At 35.0% G+C, this 19,511-nt stretch overlaps 1 protein-coding gene across 1 annotated transcript in view; it reads left to right on the top strand.

Annotated features, from left to right (window-relative positions):
* The first annotated feature begins 461 nt into the window (after positions 1–461).
* The window catches only part of LOC127538651 (inter-alpha-trypsin inhibitor heavy chain H2-like), a 35,998-nt gene continuing 16,948 nt past the window's right edge, over positions 462–19,511 (top strand). Inside the window, exons 1-10 of the mRNA XM_051962421.1 lie at positions 462–484; positions 1,616–1,720; positions 3,502–3,664; positions 5,003–5,110; positions 6,472–6,600; positions 9,112–9,228; positions 10,725–10,893; positions 12,013–12,138; positions 13,806–13,987; positions 16,509–16,694. Coding sequence (XP_051818381.1) covers positions 462–484; positions 1,616–1,720; positions 3,502–3,664; positions 5,003–5,110; positions 6,472–6,600; positions 9,112–9,228; positions 10,725–10,893; positions 12,013–12,138; positions 13,806–13,987; positions 16,509–16,694 — 1,308 coding nt within the window. The remainder of the gene's footprint in view (positions 485–1,615; positions 1,721–3,501; positions 3,665–5,002; positions 5,111–6,471; positions 6,601–9,111; positions 9,229–10,724; positions 10,894–12,012; positions 12,139–13,805; positions 13,988–16,508; positions 16,695–19,511) is intronic.

The raw sequence follows: 19,511 nt of genomic DNA, 5'->3' as shown, positions 1-19,511 counted from the left end.
AAATAAAAATGGAAGAAAATTTTTAAAGTTAAATACATACTAGAAATCACATTACTAATTAAGCCAATGGTCCATTTATTTAAAGAAAGAAAAAAGTAACAAGTGTTCTTGTGCAGTCATTTTCTATCCTATCTGATTTTTCATGGACACCATTTGGGATTTTCTTAGCAAAGATACTGAAGTGATTTACCATTTCCTTCTCCAGATCATTTTATAGATGAGGAAAATGAGGTGAATAGGATAAAGTGATTTGTCCAGGGTCACATAGCTAATAAGTGTTAAAGGCTAGATTTAACTAATTCCAGACTTGGCACTGTATCCACTGAGCCACCTAGTTAACCAGGAGAGTGTAGAATGATCAGTTCTTATGTTTACTAGACCTATACTCATTTCCTACTGAGTAGTGAAAAATTCAAATGTGATTATATCTTTAAGAAATCATCCTTTTTTCTAAGGGATAGATGACTCTAGGACAAATTGTGAAGTAAGTAAAATTAATTTTGAATGCAAAGCTGGATGGCTACCTATTTATTGAGATTTAAGGAGTTCTGGGTAAGGACCCTAGCTAATATCTTCTTTGCCCAACAAGGTGTCTTATTTTACCATTGAAATTTATTCCTTAGGATTCTGAAGATTTTTTTATCTCTAAGAAGAAGGGAATCATCATCATTTTCTAATGTTTTAGTAAGAATTGAAGTCAACTGGGCTTAGAACAGTTTCAGGAGGTGGGGGTAAAGAAATCCTTTATAATCTCAAAGGGATCAATAAATGGAAGAAGTTAGGTTAAAAGGGAGGACAGCAAGAGATAAACTTAGCCTACATTTTGCTCAGTTATTTGTACACACATTTTCTGCACCAGTTCCCTATACAACCCTTCCAAAGGCCTTTTCCCTCCAGTTCAAGCATCCAATGCTCCCATGCTACTCTGTTTTCCTCTAGAACCTTAGGAAACCTAATAAATTCACAATTAATAGTTGAGGACTTAATAATTCCTCCCAGGCATATTGATGTTTTGTAAAACAGCAAGAAATCCAGTAGTTAGCTTTCAGGTATCTTCAAGAAGACAGACAGTGCAATAAAATAGGGCATTAAAGAGTTTGGGCTTTTTGGAAGGGGACCTTAAAATCACACCAGACATAAAATGTTCTCCCCGAGTCTTGGCTCTTATGGTTTGTTTATGCACTTATTTATTCAATCAGATTGCACTTTTTGCTGTTTTTCACCCACTATTCTCTGTCTTCTAATATCTTGACTTTTCCCGTCCCATATGTCTGGAATGCACTACCTGCTCACTATTACCTCCTAAAATGCCTGATTTCCTTAAAAATTCAACTTAAGCAACAACTTTTTTAAGACTTTTTTGGTTCCCTCAGATGCTACTGCTATCCTCACATATTTTGCATATGTTTATATATGTACACATATGTTCTTTCCCCTTTAAGTTCCTTTGAGAGCAAGATATGGTTTCATTGTTGTCTTTTAATTCCAGGACCTAGGATAGCACCTGCTAGATTAAAATAATCATGCCTTAGAGATGAAAAATGTAAAGTAGTTATTATTAGATTGGTCTCATTGTGTCTGTTCCCTAACTATATTTTTTCCTCTTCTTTTTTAGGATTGTGAATGGAGTACCATTTACCAGTACCATTAGAGAAAGGACTGTGGCTCGAGGGCTCTACGCTCAAGCAAGAGCCAAAGGCAAAATTGCTGGATGGGTGAGGTAAGGGCAAGGCAAGAGCTTATGTCTTTCTCTTATCCCTAGTTATAAAATTCTTTCTGTTACCCCATTCTTAGGATTATCCTCTTCTTCAGTTACAAATTATGTGACCCTTCAAGGGATATTATATCCCTTATTATATAGGAGAATATCATATTCTCCTATTTCTCACCTATGTCATTAAATCTCTCCATTAAGTCTGCTCCAAAAGTGGGCATAGATATACCTAAACTAACTGGGTCACCAGAAGCAAGCATCATAAAAGGTGTTCCCAAATCAACTTTCTAAAATAAATGTAATTGAAAGGGAGCAAAACCCTAAAAATACCTCAGAGATCTTGGACATCAGACTTTGGGACATGGACTCCATGGGAGAATATGCCTCTGTCTTAATGGAGTTTGAGTGAAATTTGATATTCTAAGTCACAGTACAAGGAGGGACCAGCAATTTTCCTTATTTGCTACTTAGAAAGCTGGGGAAATGCCCCTTCTCACAGCTGTGATATCCAGAAGGAGGAAGACCCTCTAGTTGGGATACTGGGTCCTTGATCCTAGCTATAGCATTCTATATTTTTTTGGCCATGGCTTAGAATATAAGGATAGCTGTCAAGCCCTTAGCCCTAGACCTGGTCAATAGATAATGCTTCTAAAGTAATACTGATGTGACTGAGATGCAGAAAATCACAAGATAAAACATAGTACAATATAGAAACCAATACAGGGAAAATAAAGCAAACAAGCTTTGTTGAGAGAAAAATACTTTCAATATGGGGAACTAGGTAGTGCAGTGTATAGAATGCCAAGCCTGGAGTCCAGAAGACTTCTCTTCCTGAATACAAGTCCAGCCTTAAACACTTATTAGCTATGACCCTAAACAAGTCACTTAACCCGTTTGCCTCTATTTCCTCATCTGTAAAATGAGCTGGAGAAGGAAATGACAAAGCACTCCAGTATCTCTGCCAAGAAAACCCCAAATGGGGACATGAAAAGTCAAATATAATTGAAAGGACTGAATAATAAATATGACACACGCAATACAAGGCAGTCAAGGAAGACGGAACCAAGTCTTTTAAAATACCAGTGGAATAAAGTGTTAAAACCTGCTGGATTTTCACAATATTCTTACTGAGTGAAGCAAAAAGCAGGATCAAATAGGGTAGAATTCAACTGGGGTCCAGCCCTACTGGGAAAAAATATGTTTTGTTAAATTCCTATTTTAATGAATTATTCTTACTGGCCATATGCTAAGCTTAGTTCCTTCCAAAGAGCAAAGTCCTCTCAGCATCGTCTATATTTCAGGGCCCTACCTACTCTGCTTTTGACAGAGATCCAGCATATGACTGAATTGTTCTATCACTAATAAATCCTGCCTTTCTGCTAAGCTTGTGATTAATTTCCCGAGTTCCTCATCTATTTCCTTTTTTTTGTAAAGTGGTCTATTTCAGGAAGGAAATATGAACTTTTAAAGTAACTACTATGTGCAGTCATTGTGCTGTTAAGTACAAATATTATCTCATTTAATCCTCACAACAACTCTGAGAAGTAGGTGCTGTTAATAGGTGTTATTATTATCCCCATTTCATAGATTTAAAAAAAAAACTGAAGCAAACAGAGCTTAAGTGATTTGCTCAGAATCATATAGCTAGTAAGTATCTGAGATCAGATTTGAAATCATATCTTCCTGACTCTAAGCCCAGAACTCTATCCATTATGGCATCAAATTGAAGAATTGTCCTGTGTTGCAGCACTTGGAATAATGTTTATTTTTATGGATAACATTTTCAGCAGTAACACTCTTGATATGGAGAATTTCAAAATCGAAGTAAATGTCCTCCCAGGATCTAATGTGCAGTTTGAGCTTCATTACCAAGAAATCAAATGGAGGAAATTGGGATCCTATGAACATAGGCTCTATCTGAAGCCTGGTCGATTAGCCAAACATTTAGAGGTAAGAGCTTGCTCACATAATAGACACATGGTGCCCAAAAAGCCTTTGTGAAATTTTTAAAGATTTAATATCTTAAACTTCATTCATTTTGAGACCTGAGTGCTTTTTCAAAGAGTATGATTGGGAAATATGAATTAGGAAGTCAAGAAAAAAACCACAAGAGGATTCATCATCATACTTTGAGATTATGCATAAGAGAATCACTTGATGAAACCAGACATGCCTAGTCTCAAGAAGAAAAGATCAAGCATTTGAAGGGTTATCATATGGAAGGTAGACTTGCCAGCCACATTAAATTTGTTCTGCTTGGTCTTAGAGGGCAGAATTAAGAATAAAGAGGCAGATTTAGGCTTGATACAAAGATAAATTTCCTAAAAATTAGAGCTAAACAAAAGTAGGAGGAAATAGCTCGGAAAATAATGAGTTCCTTTTTACCAAAAGTTTTCAGGCAAATACTGAATAACAACTTTAGAGGCATTTTTCAAAGGGGTCCAGTAAGGATTGGACTAAATGGCCTACAGAATATTTTCTACTTCTGAGATTCTATTATTCTGTGATATGTGATGAACTGAATCTAGGATTCCTATCTGTTAGCATACTATGAATTCTAACAATTTGTAGTCTTTCATTGATTTATTTTTCCAGGTACTTTTCTGATGTGATTTCCTAATATGTAGTAGTCAAACACTTTCTCTGTATTTTTAGGAGAATTAGGCAACCTTTAGATTATTTCCCTAAGTTCTGTCCTCCAGATCCATCAGCTTTGTTTGCAAAGCTTCCAAACATTATTGCACCTTGATAAATTTTTTTTGCTTGTTTTGCCATTTCTCCCACCATTTTCACAATTTTGTTCTCTAGCATAAAAATTATTTATTAGTGAAGTCAGTTTTATTTGTATTGTTCATGAATATTTCCCCATTGTCAAGATTTGTTATTATCTTGTCTTGTTCCTTTTTTGGTTTTTGGCTTTTTACTTATCCACATTAATGTGTCTTGTTCAGTCTCACTTCTGATGCCATAGTTTAATTCCTGATATTTTGTTTTTGTCTCTTTCCTTCAATTTCAATTCATTGTATTTGAACTTTTAGTTTTTTTACTCATTTCTCAAATTGTTCTTTTCATTTTCTGAGAGCCAATTTACCTTCAAAATGCAATACATTACTCTGAGGTTTTTGTATTTTATTTGGGGGTGGGGGTTGGCATGTCTATGGCTCTTTTGTGGGAGGATTTTGAGAAACAGTGCTCTCTTGCAAATTATTCTGCCATCTTCTGAAAATTCTCTTACAAGTTTTTTTAAGTATTTTTAATGTTTTAAATGCCCTTTTTTCATGCTTCTAGGTAGATGTATGGATTGTTGAGCCACAAGGGCTTCGTTTCCTTCATGTTCCAGAAAATCTTGGAGACCATTTTGATGGAATTCCAGTTATAACTAAAGGCAAACAAAAGGTAAGTTAAACATTGCACTGGTATCAAATAACCTAAGTGCCTATTAGTTTATCTGTTGTCTATCTTCTTGTGCCCTGCAAAAAATAAGAAAAGTTCAAGGCAAGGCAAGGCAAGATAATATTTAAATGTCATTTTTCTTCCTCTAGGCACTGTGAATTGCCTAATGTGAATTAATGAGGTCTGTCTGTAGTCTAGTCTAGATCACAATGGGAAATCAAGAACAAAATCCCCAGAAATCTATTTCCAATATCACTCTATTTGGGAGTCTCAGTTTTTCCCAATAGGATATTCCTGTCAGTGGGCTGATTATAGCTTTAATAAAACTTTAAATTGTCTTAAAAATGTGATTGATTTTCAACTACATAGCAGTCATGCAACTTGCTTTTCCCCCAGTATGATCAGCAGAAAAAACATCTCTCAGAAAGACAATATAGCCATCAGTAAAAATAGTTTTCATACACCCTTTAGAAGGTGATGGAGAAAACTGATATATATTTGTACATATTCCCCATACACAGCATTTTAGAGAATTTATGCAGGGATATCATAGCTATGATAGTAATCAATATCTATTTACTTCTTTAAGATTTACAAAGTGCTTTTCTTACAAGCTCAGGGTTTGTTACTTTATGATGTAGGTAATATAAACATTTTTCACATTTTACATATAAGGAAACTAAGGCTCAGAGAGGTTAAGTAGTTTACCCATAGTCAATCAGCTAATGAATGTCAGAACCAAGATTCAAATTCAGTTCTTCTGACTCAAAGTCCAACATTGTTTCCACTTCATATGTGGAATGGCCACTAAGCAGAACCACTCCACTCATGCAAGCTACAAGAAGTGATCCTCCATCCACTCTTATCAGTCATCTACTATGTCAGGCATTGTACTAAGTGTTGAGGATACAAAGAGAGGGAAAAAAACAATAGCAACAACCACAAAAATAGTCAAATGAGGTTACAGAGCTCATAGTCTAATGAGACAATATGCAAACAACTATATACAAATAAACATAACATACAAAATTACTTGGAGATGATCTTAGAGGAAAGGCACTAATATTAAGAAGGATGGGGAACAAATTCTTGCAGAAGGTGGGACTTTAGGTGAAATATAAAGGAATCTAGGGAAGTCAGAAAGGGGAAGTAATAAGAAAGAAAGAACATTCTAGACATGATGGACAACCAAAGAAAATACTCAGAATCAGGAGATGAAATGACATAGGAGCAAAGAAGAAAGTGTCACTGAAATGTAAAGTACATAGAAGAAGGTGGGTAAAATAGAATCCTGAGATGACTAGAAAGGTAGCAAGAGTCCAGGTTGGGAAGGACTTTACATTTATGTTGCTGTTCTTTCCTAGGCGCATGTTTCCTTTAAACCAACAGTAGCTCAACAAAGAAAATGCCCCAGCTGTTCTGAGACTGCAGTCGATGGACAACTGGTCATCAAGTATGATGTGACTAGAGAAAAAAAAGCTGGTGAACTTGAAGTAAGTATATAACAATTCTTCTATTTTGGGAAATTTCTAGAAATAATAAGTCAAGAAATTTCTTACAGTGTAAAAAGACCACAGATTTGGTGACTTAAAATTCCATTTCAAAGAATTACTAGGTCCATAGACTTTAGAGAAAGGTCTAGAATTGCATTTGTCTATTTTGGTTCCTAAATAAGATTTTTCATATTAAGAGATTTGCTAATGTGAGGTCTGAAGGAAATATAATAGAGACAGAAGGTTATAGTTGAAGATAATGAGGTTCTTTATATTCTCTATAGGATGCTGTATAGATAAAGGTCAAATTTGGTAATAAAATTAAAAATGATAATTCATCAAATCCAATTCAATTGAATAAAGATAGATCTAATGTCTAATATATGCATATACTCACTGTTTATTAAGCATAAGGATAGTAAAAAGTTTAGATGAAGCTTGGTACTTACTCTCATGGAATTCACATTCTAGGAGGTAGGCATATACAACAGGATAATACACAATACATGGTAAGTGCATGAAGAAATCAGAATCTCAGAATTTAAGAGCAGGAAGTGACCTCAGCACTCATTTAGACCAACACATATATGAAAGGAATCTTCACTGTGACATTCCCAACAAGTTATTGTTCAGCCTCTGATAGAAAATTTCCAAAGAGGAAGAACCCCATAATTTTTCAAGATATACTATTCTATTTTTAATGTCTCTTTCTTTTTAAGAAGTTTTTTCCTCACATCAAACCTAAATTTGTTCTTGGAAACTTCTATATATTATTTTTATTTATACTCTGTGGGGTCAAACAGAAGAAAATCAATTATTTCATCCACAATGACATTCTGTTTGAAAACAGCAATTATGTCTCCAATTTATCCCCCAGCTAAACATATCCAGTTCTTTTAACCAATCTTAATATATCACAATCTTGGGTACCTTCCTTTGGACACACTTTTACCAATATCCTTTTTAACCTATGATCCCCCAGAATTAAACACAATACATCATATGCACCTTGGATTTGTTTTGTTGGGTTTTTTTGGAGGCAATCAGGGTTAAGTCATACAGCTAGTAAGCATCTGGAGCCAGATATGAGCTCAGATCCTCCTGACTCCAGAGCTCTATTCACTAGCTGCCCCTATATTCTATTTAATGAAGTTAGAGGATAAATATCTCATTCCTATTCCTAGGAACCACATTCCTCTTAATGTAGCCCAAGATTACATTAGCTTTTTGGGGCTGCTATATCAGATTGCTGATTCATATTGAGCTTGTTATCCACTAAAACCCCTGATATTGTTCAGAATTGCAATCTAGACATACCTACCTCACATCATACTCATAAAGTTGATTGTACCCAAGAGCAACAATAACATTTTTACAAAAGTTAAAAAGTTTAAAAGTTCTTTATTAAGTTTCAACAGGTTAGATTTAGTCCCATGCTCTGGATTGTCAAGTTCCTTTTAAATCTAGTCTCTGTCATGAAATGTGGGATAGGGTGAAGTAACTTCCCACTAATGACCTCTTGATCATCAAAATACAAGTGAGGTTCTGTGAAGCTTTAGGTGGGAAAAATCATTACTGACTATAGGGATCAGGAGAGGTTTTTTGGAAGAGGGAGCTTTTGACTTGGATTTTAAAGAACGGTCAAGAATTCATTATAAAAAGTAGAGATTTAATAGACCTTTGTTGTATAGAATGGAATGGAATGGAATGAAATGGTCTGATGAACTCATTTTAAATTAGTCATTGGCCTTTGCAATGAGGAGGTCACTGTTGAAAAAAGTTTTCAGAAAAGTGATGGGGGAGAGACACTCACAAAATAATACTTGGTAGAATGGTCTCCCATTTCCCAAGGAGTCTTTCTGAGTACCAAGAGACTTAACATAGAAGAGGTAGCATGACTACTTGTGAAAATGTGGAATTTAGTTCATTTAAGGATTTTTTTTCTTTTGTAACTAGGGTAAGTAATAATGAAAAAGGCTCCTTGAATACTAGATCAAAACAGAGTGGCTAGCACCTATCATAAAGGGGATTTGTATTAAATCTAAAGCAATAAAGATTATGATAAGTATGCAATATATTAACATTTTAAGTAATACTTCACAGAATTGCTGAGAAGATTAATGAATAATGGTCCATTTCTCCCAATATGTCCATTTCTTATACATAAGCTTTTTTTAATTTCAAAAGGAAGCAATAGACATTTATCTAAAAAACAGAATGCAATGCAATTATGCAGATTTTATCTCTATAGAGTGATCAGACCCACATAAAAACTCAAAATCCTTTCTCATTCTATTACTTATTGTATTTATAGCTCCTTAAGAAAAAACAATTCATTGGCCCTAGACCAGAACACATCAGAACTAAGGAGTAAATTATTCCAAAGGAGTATGGCTTTTCCTCCTAAAGACTGTTTCCCGCAGAACTGAACTGAGTGTTTCAGAATTGTTGATATGATCATTATTTATCCCTGAAAACAGGCCACATGACTGGAACTTCATTCTTTTACAGGTCTTCAATGGTTATTTTGTTCACTTCTTTGCTCCTGAAAACTTGGATCCAATTCCTAAAAACATTCTTTTTGTCATTGATGTCAGTGGATCAATGTGGGGAATTAAAATGAAACAGGTGAGTATTTTATAGATAGTGACTACAAGGCAAATCATGGGTGCGTGGGCAAGGACATATCTCTGCCCTTCATTGTCCCATCTCTATAAGGAGTAACACACACACACACACACACACACACACACGTATCCAAAATGGCTATTGGACATGGAGATTCAATCACTGCAAATATGTGAATATGCAAATTCTGTTCCTTGAAGAATTTTAAGAATAAAATTAGTTAATTGTTTTCTTCGGATTATAAAACACTTCTATTGTAGCCAAGCCAATTTTCAAATAATTTCCTCCACCTAAATATTTTTTCCTTTTCACTAACCTTTCCCAAGCTCAAAATACATCTTCTCCAAAACGTTATCCCCAAATGACTCCATTTAACTTACTCTTCTTTTATTCTACTTCCCCTCACACTTAGTAAGAATTCAGAATTATAGAATTTCAATGTTAAATAGATCTCCAAGTCCACTTGTTCAACTAATGGTCATCCAGCCTCTAATAACTTTAACTGATGAGGAACTCATTACCTCCCAAGGCAAATGATTCCAGTTTTGAATACATCATATTTCTAGGAAGTTTTCCTCACAACAAGCTTACTATGGCAAACTTTAAAGTGATACATAAATTCCAGTGGAATGTGTATGCTATATAAATTCTAGTAATTATTACATCTATAAGCTTTTTAAAGCAACTTACATATATTACTTCATTTAAGCTCCACTCCAACCTTGTAAACTTATATAAATATTTCCCCCATTTTACAAAAGAGAAAATGAAGATCTGGAGTGGATATATAATTTCCTTAAAGTCACTTTACAGATTAATGGTAAGACTGGAATAGGATCTCAGGTCTTCTGTCTCCAAATCTAGGGCTCTTTCTCCTATATTACCTCTCAAAGCAATTTAACTGGAGGAAAAAAACACACACATATATATATACTAGAAACAATGAGAGAATAATTATTTAATAATATGAAGTGTAAGCTGATGCAGTCTTAATAATGTGTGAAAATTGCAAAGAAGAGAGTTTAGACTTGTAAAATTCATTAATTTATGTATCTATTAATTGTTCACCAATCATATGCTTAACACTAAATTTGGCAAAAGGAGGGCTATCCCCAAAAGTCTCTCAAGATCACAGATTTAGAGCTGGAGGGAATTTAAAGGTTGACTTGACCAAGCTTCTTATTTTACAAGGAACTGTGAAAACTAAAAACTGCAAAGGTCAAGTGATTTATCTAAAGTCACAAAGTTAGGAGAATCTGAGCCAAGATTTGAACTTGGGTCTTTTGACTGCAAAATCTGTACACTGCTTACATGGATAGTTAAGTTACATACAGATGAAACAATACTACAATGAGCAGTATAGATAATAATTACTCAGGGAAAAGGATTGTTGGAGTTGTCATAAAAAGCTTCTCAAAGGACAGGCAGAAAGGGATTCAATGTCACCCAGGTTTTTGACTTATAGGATGGAAATTTCTCATTCCTATTTTTAATAGACTGTTGAAGCAATGAAAACTATATTGGATGACCTAAGAGCGGAAGACCAATTCTCAGTGGTGGATTTCAATCACAATGTCAGAAGCTGGAGAGATGAGCTAGTTCCAGCCACTAATGCACAGATCACTGATGCTAAGAAGTACATTGAGAAGATCCAACCCAATGGTGGTATGTGGATTTGACTTGTGAAAAATAGCAACAAAATCTAAATCCTAGATGATTCAGAGGGCATTGTGGAACATTATACATACATTTCTTTTATCTATAGTCAGTGCCTTATTTTGTATTTCAACAATGGAGTACTAAAGTACAGTCTATAGTTATCTAGAATGAACAAATATACTAGTTTATTAAAATATTTAATAAATGTGATCTTTTCTCAAAAAGAACATATACACATATATAATGTATGTGTATATACGCACACAAATACATATTACATATATGTATATGTATCCACACACATATATAGACAACGCATATATATACACACACACACACATATGTATGTGTATATGTATGTATCCCAGGAAGTTAAAGAACAGAAACAATGAAACATAAAGAGATCTTCAGAAGCAAAATAGACATTCCCACCCTAGGAAGAAGCTAAAGCTTGAAAAGCTCCATTCCATATCCACTTTATATTAATAATTGTCCTTTGGTCCTCCTTCAGACCTTCAACTTTGACTGAAGTCTCACAGGTATGATAGAAAGAGGGAGGAACTAACTCTTCTATGTAAATAGTATAATAAATGAAATTACAATCCTTAACTACTTGTCCAACATGAAAAATGTTACTCCTCTCAGAAAGGTGAAAATTTAGAAATTATCAGTGGTTTCAGATCTGAATTTCATGGGGTTTTTTAAATACTTACAACATTCACCTATTTTCACTACTGTGATCTATATTTTGATTCTTCACAAAAGCCTTTTGAAGCCATTATATAGTAATCTGAACAAAAGACTTACACAATTTCTATTAAGAGTGGGAATGGGGGGCTGAGAGGAAATTGTTGAGGTCTCTGATTTAGGGTACTTTAAATGGTAAAAAGTGGCCCAGTAGGGGTTACTGAAATTCTAAAGCTATGAGAAAATACAAAGATGTGGAGAATTCCCTTCTCAAGTAGAAGTTTGCCCAGCTTCTGAAATCGGGAGCAGTTGATTTGAACAAAGGATAAGTTATTCATGAATAATCACAAAAGAAAACTAGAATCAACAGTGTAGTTGCTTTTGAATGAGGGAGAGTATACAAGTAAACAGTGTTTTTGTTTTTGTCTTTTTAAACAGGCACAAATATTAATGAAGCTCTTTTGAGAGCAATTTTTATTTTGAATGAAGCCAGCAACCTAAAGATGTTGGACCCCAACTCAGTCTCTTTGATTATTTTAGTTTCTGATGGAGATCCAACAGTAGGTAAGTCCTAATGGGGACTCTATGATGATGAATATTTCCACTGATGGTCATCTCAAACTTTCTAGAGCAAAGGGCTGGAATTGAGAAATTCTGGTGGCATTTGCCTTTTTTCGGCCAATACTGTTCAATTCAGTTCAACATTTATTAAATCTAAGCTGTGGGGTTTCTAACAAATATTTGTTGAACTGAATTATGAAATTCAGGACAGTTTGGCATATGGGGCTAGAGAGTAAGATTTGAAGCAAAGAACTAAATTCAAATCTTGCCTCTGATGCATCCTGCTCCCTGATCCTGAGGAAATCATTTAATCCCTAGGTTCCCTAAGCAAACTGTTAAGAGTATAAATTGCAAATAAAAAGCCAAACAGCAATATTGGAGGGAGCTTCTTCATCTGCTGAATACAAGAAACTGAGCTTTGAGACAATGATACAACAATAGTTGTTTATGTATATGTCTTCTCTCATATCTATAAAGTTGTCTCTCTAATGAATGATGAGTACTTTATGGCCTTACATTTTATAATACCATGCCAACAGTGTCAAAGTATAAATGTGGTAAAGGTCTTTTGTTCAGTCATTTCACTCTTCATGAGTGGTTTAATTAGCACTGGGGTTTAATTAGCAAAGATACTGTAATGGATTACTATTTCCTTTTCCAGCTCATTTTACAGATGTGAAAATTGAGGTAAATTGGGTTAAGTGACTTGCCCAGAGTCACACAACTACTAAGTGTCTGAGGTCAGATTTGAACTCAGGAAGATGAGTCTTCCTGACTTCAAGTCTGGCATTCCATCCAATGTGCCCCCTAGCAGCTCTGAGAGTTAGGAGTTAAGAGAGGAATGAAAAATCCTACAATGAGTATTAGATGGAGAAAACAGAAGTCCTTGATTTCTAGACTTGAGGCTTCTGGATGGTATAGTTAAGGTCACTTACTTTCAAAATAAGATTACCACTTCTACTTCCCACATAGCTGAGATGAAGAATAAAAGACTAAAAATAATGGCTTTCAATGACATTCGAGGTCATGGAGAAAATAGTAGAAAATATGTTGTTGTGAACAGAACTAGGATAAAGACTTTAGAACTCTATTCAATGCAATGATAACCTAGGAGTCCAAAAGAATGAGGATAAAATAAGCCAATCACTTTCTGACAAAAAGATGATGAATTTGAGATGTAGAAAAAGACATTATTTTCCCCTCATGGCTAATTTAAAATTTTGTTTTGCCAAAAAATATAGATATGGTATTGAAAGATTTATTTGAGGGTTGGGTTTATTTGGGATTTTTTTTGCTCAAGATTATTTTTTTAAATTAAAGCTTTTTATTTTCAAAATATATACATGGATAATTTTCAACATCCACCCTTATAAAACCCTATGTTCTAATTTTTTCCCTCCTTTCCCCTTATTCCCTTCCTTGGATGGCAAGTGATCCAAAATGTGTTAAACATATGCAATCAAGATTAATTTTTCTTAAATGTGTCATTTGAAAAAGAAAAAATTTAAACAAAAAAAGATAATATGAAAAAAAATTTCCTTATGGTGAAATTAAAATGAGTAATTACAATGTTTTTGGTTTAATTTATAATTTATATTTTTAAAACAAAATTCATGACTCAATAAAGCTATTTCATCTCTCTCGTCCCTCTTTCACACCCTCAATTTCAGGAGAGCTGAAATTATCCAACATCCAAAAGAATGTTAAGGCAAGCATGCAAGATAACATCTCCCTATTCAGTCTGGGGATTGGTTTTGATGTTGACTATGACTTCTTGGAAAGGCTGTCTCAAGAAAACCATGGAGTTGCTCAAAGGATTTATGGAAACCAGGATACTTCTATACAGCTCAAGGTACCCTTTAACCCCATTTTCTTTCCTCAGTAATCTTGTCTGCTGAAGAAGAAACAACCCATACCTAAGAGAAAAGAATCAAATGGAACTCTTAATATGCCATATTTTTTGTCAAATTCATGAAATCTAAAATAATAAATAACATCTATAGTACTTTATACATAAAGTTCAGAAACATTTTGCATATATTGCTCTGCATATATTTTGCATATATTTACAACAGCCCTGTGATTTGGGTGCTCTAATTATCCCCATTTTACAGGTGAAGAATGTGAGGGAGACCATTAGGTCAGGATTTGAACTCAGGCTTTCCTATCTCCAAGCCAAAGAGTGTTCCATTCATTATACCTTATAGCCACCTCAAGTCTAGAAATCAAGGACTTCTGAGGTCCTAGCTCAAGTCCCATGGAAGAATTTTCAGTTCTTCGGCTTCCTTCATCCCACTTATACTTCTACACTGATGGCATGGAGTGATGAATAGGAAGCCAGCAAGTATTTGCTGTAGTGAGACAAGACACAGGCATAAAACTGCTCTGTTATACTGCTGTCAAAAAGGCGCCTGCCCTCCCTAGGCAATAACTTCTCAAGCCAAGAGAATCTCAGCCATGTTGTAAATAACAAAATCTGCAGTGCAGTGGTTACTGGTCCTGGACTCAGAAGGACCCAAGTTCAAAACCAGTTTCAGACACTTAACACTTCTTGGCTGTGTGACGCTGGGCAAATCACTTAATCCCAATTGCCTCAGCAAAAAAAAAAAAAATTATCTTTGTGATTATTTGCATCCTGCTGCAAAAGATGTCATTAACAACTAATGCTACCCTTTAGCTCTTTTTAGTCTTCCTCGTGCAAAGAGTCAAATTGTATTTTTCTGACTCAGTTTCTCCTGCAAATCATCCTGAGACTGAAATTATTCTCCCAAGCCCATATTCTCATTCAGTCTCACTGAAATTTATAACCCAATAATAAACATTTTATCTCCTATGCTCCCAGGTCAATTCTCAACCCTATTTAATAATGCCAGGTTAAAGCTGTTTCCTACTGCTCCTAAGCAGTCCAAAAGAACTGCCGGAACCTGCAGCTTCTGGTGCACTCCTGTGTCTCGTCACCTTTCAGTAACATGTTAAGTTTCTAAAATAAGTGCAGAAAGAAAGCATCTTTAAAAAAAAAACCCTATTAGAAATAAAAGTACTGCTCCTTGCTCCTATATCTTTTACATCATCACAAAACAGGAAAAAAGAATTAAAGGAAAATTAATTGGGCGAGTTGCTAAAAATCCCTAGTGCTCAGCTTTTCAGCTGTAAAATGGAAGAGTTAGACTAAATGGTCTCTGGGGTCCCTTGCAATTCTAGATCAATGATGAGAAAGCCATGGTTCTTATTCAAAGGCCATGTTATTATTAAGGTCAATGTAAAAAAAGATGAAATTTCAATTTGTCAAATCTTTTAAGCATAAAAAATAAAGCTCCTTGTTTATCTTGGAGTAAAGCTTTTTGGAGATTACTACTAAAATTAAACTGACTGACAAAACAAAGAAAATACCTTTCCTTAGCAATGCCCAGTTTCAAGCCCTAAATTATTTTTCATTTTGGAAAAAATAAAATGCATCCATTTAGGGAAATTTTTTCCAGATGATTTTCCTTTTATACATGCTAGCATATCAATAGATTCCTGTGTTTGATTCAATGGAGTCAATCCTGAGATGGTAAATGGCAGATAAGGATCTCATCAAATCTTTATCATTTACTCTATGGTATGTTCCCTGTTAAGTCTCATCATCTCCTTCCTATATCAAACATAGTTTTAGTATCAAACATAAGATTGTCCCCAGAAATAAGAACTGGATCTATGACTTCATCAGTTAGGGAAATTCCAGAAAAGGAAATTCCCTTTATAAATGCAGATCAGCTCCTACTCAACAATTTATAGTACTTGAGTTACAAAAAACAAAGCTTCTTAAACTCTGGGTTGCAACCCCATAATATGAGAGTTACAAGATTATGATTTATTATCAGTAAATGTTTTATTTATCTAGCTATTTTATATACCTATATACCCAGGGTCACATTAAAAATTTTTTGGGTGAAAAGGGATCACTAGTGGAAAAAATTTAAGAAGCCCTGGCTTAGAGCATAAGAAATAATGTAATTTGCCCAGTCCCCAGCTAGTATGTGTCAGAGAGGAACAGATTTATTGTATGAGAAATATTCCTGGGAAATGATCAATCCAACTAGGGTATCATCATTTCTCTTGGTATTATGAATGAGCCAAGTTATTTTATTATTTTATCCATTGCTCCTAGAAATTATTATGAAGACTTTGAACCCAATTCTTCCTGGCTTTGAGTCTAAGCTACTACGCCAAGCAGTATATATGTATTTCTTCATACCCTATTCATGTCACAGAGACAGAAGCAGTGAAGGAGCTGTGGGAATGTAAATAAGATAATATTGACTGAAAGTCCTCAGAAAATTGCTATAGACATATGAAAGTAATGATTTTTTTCTTTTTTTTTCAATTTTCAGCAATTCTACAACCAGGTATCTACACCATTGCTACGAAATGTTCAGTTTAACTATCCCCAGGAATCCGTGACAGATGTTACTCAGAACAGTTTCCATAACTATTTTGGAGGCTCAGAAATAGTGGTGGCAGGAAAAGTGGAACCTGATAAATTGGACCATGTGGAAAGTATCATCACAGCGACATCGGTATGTTTTCTATGCAATGATGCTAAAGTTTTTGTTAGAATCTCAAATTTCCTTCAAGACTCAGTTTGAGTACCACCTTCTATGCATGATTTTCCCAGCTGCTAGTACCCTAACCCCGCAATATTATTTTGCATATACTTTTATGTGTCTATCCTATTTCCTCAGACAGAACACAACTGAGGAAAGAAACTGTCTCTCTTGTCTTTGTATCCCCAGTGCCTGGCATATAGTACACACCTGATAAATGCTTGTTGATTGATTGATTGATTGACTAATTAATGCCCTTTCCCATCCAGAACTGAAAAAAGGAACAAGAATATACATATCTTCTTGTCAATCCTTCCATGAAACACCAATCCCAACATCTGAAGAGATATTATCCATCTTTTCCCAATTTTTTTCACCTAAATTATAACAAAAGATGGTCAACTTTAGTGAACAAAAGAGTATTCTATTACATTTTTTAAAACTTTGGATTATATTATTAGAAAATCTCCTTAGGAAAGGAAAGAAAAACTGGAGTACAAATAAAACATTCCAGTTACTTTTATAATTTCCAGGAACAAGAGATAAAATAATTTAGTTTATTCATAATACCAAGAGATATGACACCTTAAATTGACCAATCTATTTCCCAATAATATTTCTCATATAACAATGTTAAATAGACATTGATATCCCCAAAAAAATTAATTTCCAAGAAAAAATGTAGATGATACAACAGCATATGTGACAGATTGCACATTGCAATTACTTATTAACCAATTTTAACCACCATTTTTTGAGCCAATTCACATCTTAAAAGTTGTTGCCAGTCATATGTTTTATACATATTACCTGATGTCTAATCTATGATGCAGACTTTTTAAAATATTTGTCCTTTGTTTAAAGTTTATTAGTAAACCATAGAGCAAAAGACAGAAATTTTATGATCATATAAAAGTTCATTCCAATAAAAGTTGAAGGGGCATTTAACCCTGCAGAGGTATAAATGTGATACCTGTCCTCAAGTATTTGAAAGATTGTCATATGGAAGAGGAATTAGGTTTCTTTAGTTTATTGTCTAGTAAGTAAAATCAAAAGCAATGGATGAATGTCACCAAGAAGCAAACTGAGAGACAAAATGAAGAAAAACTTCCTAACAAAAAACCTATCCAAAAAGGAGAATGGGTTGTTTCAGGAAGTGGCAGGCTTATTCTCAGTGAAGGACTTCACACAAAGTCTGAATGATCATTTGTCAGGAATGTCATGGCAAAGATAAACTCCTTTTGAGTTTTTGAATATAGGTTGGATTAGTCATGGAGACCTCTTCCAACTCTAAGATTCTGTAATTCTGTGACATTGTGAAAGTGTCTGCAAAGCTTGAGAAAGAATTGATGGATAACAAATTCTTATTAGAAATGGTCTTTTTGTTGCACCACCCCAAAGGAATTACTAGATATTTGAACAGCTACATTTTGACTGAAAAGGAGTGGTAACCATTAGCTTCTTTGTCCAAATAGGGTATAGAGTCAAATCAATGAGTCACTTGGATTAAATTTTGATAATTCACATTTATGGGGTGGGGGTAAGGAGAAAAGTTGATTAGTCTAGTAAACAGACTGCTCGAAACTGCACTACCTTTAGTAGAAGGACTATAATAGGTGACAGGAACTGCAAGTGTTGTAGTGTTGGATACTGAGCTAGCTGCTCATAAATCAAAGCACACAAGAGGCCCTGAGGCCATTCAATAAAAGATCCTCATTTTACAGTGGAGGAAAATGAAGGCCAAAGGCCCAGGGTCACACAAGCAAGATGCTCTAGTTAGGATTTGAACCCATGGCCTCTGGCTCGAGAGTCAGTGAGCTATATTTTCCTGGTGACTTCTGATCCTCTGAAAGTAGTCTAGAATGAGTTTATAGAAGATGTCACAAAGGTCCTGAAGTAGCGACAAATGAATTCATAGAAAGTGACACTGCAAATGAAGTAGACTCACTTGAAGATAGAGATTGCATCTGTGGTAAAATACTTACTGCTACTGAGGAAACTGAGATAAAGGTTAAGTCATTTGCCCAGGGTCACACTATAGCAAGTGTCTGAGGCAATATTTAAACTCAGGTCTTCCTGATTCCAAATCCGATGATCTATCCACTTTACCACCTGGTTGGTGTCCAGTAAAGCATTCCATTTTTCTCCTCTCCTTTCTAGAACACAGACAGCTAGTCTCTGCCTGCCCCCCGGGGACTATGTAAACATCTGAACCCTCAAAATTACTTTTACCTATTTGTGGCTTGGTTTGGCCCTTCTTGATTTCTCTCTTATCTGCCACATCTCCGTCTTCACTTTCTCTTTGTCTGAGACCCTTGTGCTACCAGTTTTTTCTGGTTCAGCTCTTGAAGTACTCTCTCTTCCACCAGCACTTTTCTGATTCCAAACTCCTACTTTAATATATGCCCCTAATTATTTAAACAGTCCAGTTCACACCTGATTGACATAACTGTTTAATTGAATCATCAAGACTCACCAGAGAAAGTTCTCAGGATTCCTGGGATTCAATGATTGGTTATGATGGAAGATGGAAAGCCCATCTCTGAATCAGGTCTATCTGGATTTCAGTCTTTCTTCAGGCTCATATAAGCTTTGTTCCCTTGGGCAAGTGATTTAACCTCTTGTTTTCCCAAGCTCTTTTTTTCTCCTTGAGGCATTTGGGGTTAAGTGACTTGCCCAGGGTCACACAGCCAGGACATATTAAATGTCTGAGCCCAGATTTGAACTCAGGTGCTCCTGACTTCAGGACTGGTTCTCTATCCACTGCACCATCTAGCTCCCCCTAAGTCT

The sequence above is a fragment of the Antechinus flavipes genome, chromosome 5 (assembly GCF_016432865.1).
Source record: "Antechinus flavipes isolate AdamAnt ecotype Samford, QLD, Australia chromosome 5, AdamAnt_v2, whole genome shotgun sequence".
Lineage (NCBI taxonomy): Eukaryota > Metazoa > Chordata > Mammalia > Dasyuromorphia > Dasyuridae > Antechinus > Antechinus flavipes.
Note: the sequence above shows the minus strand (reverse complement) of the source record. Positions and strands in the feature narration are given on the sequence as shown.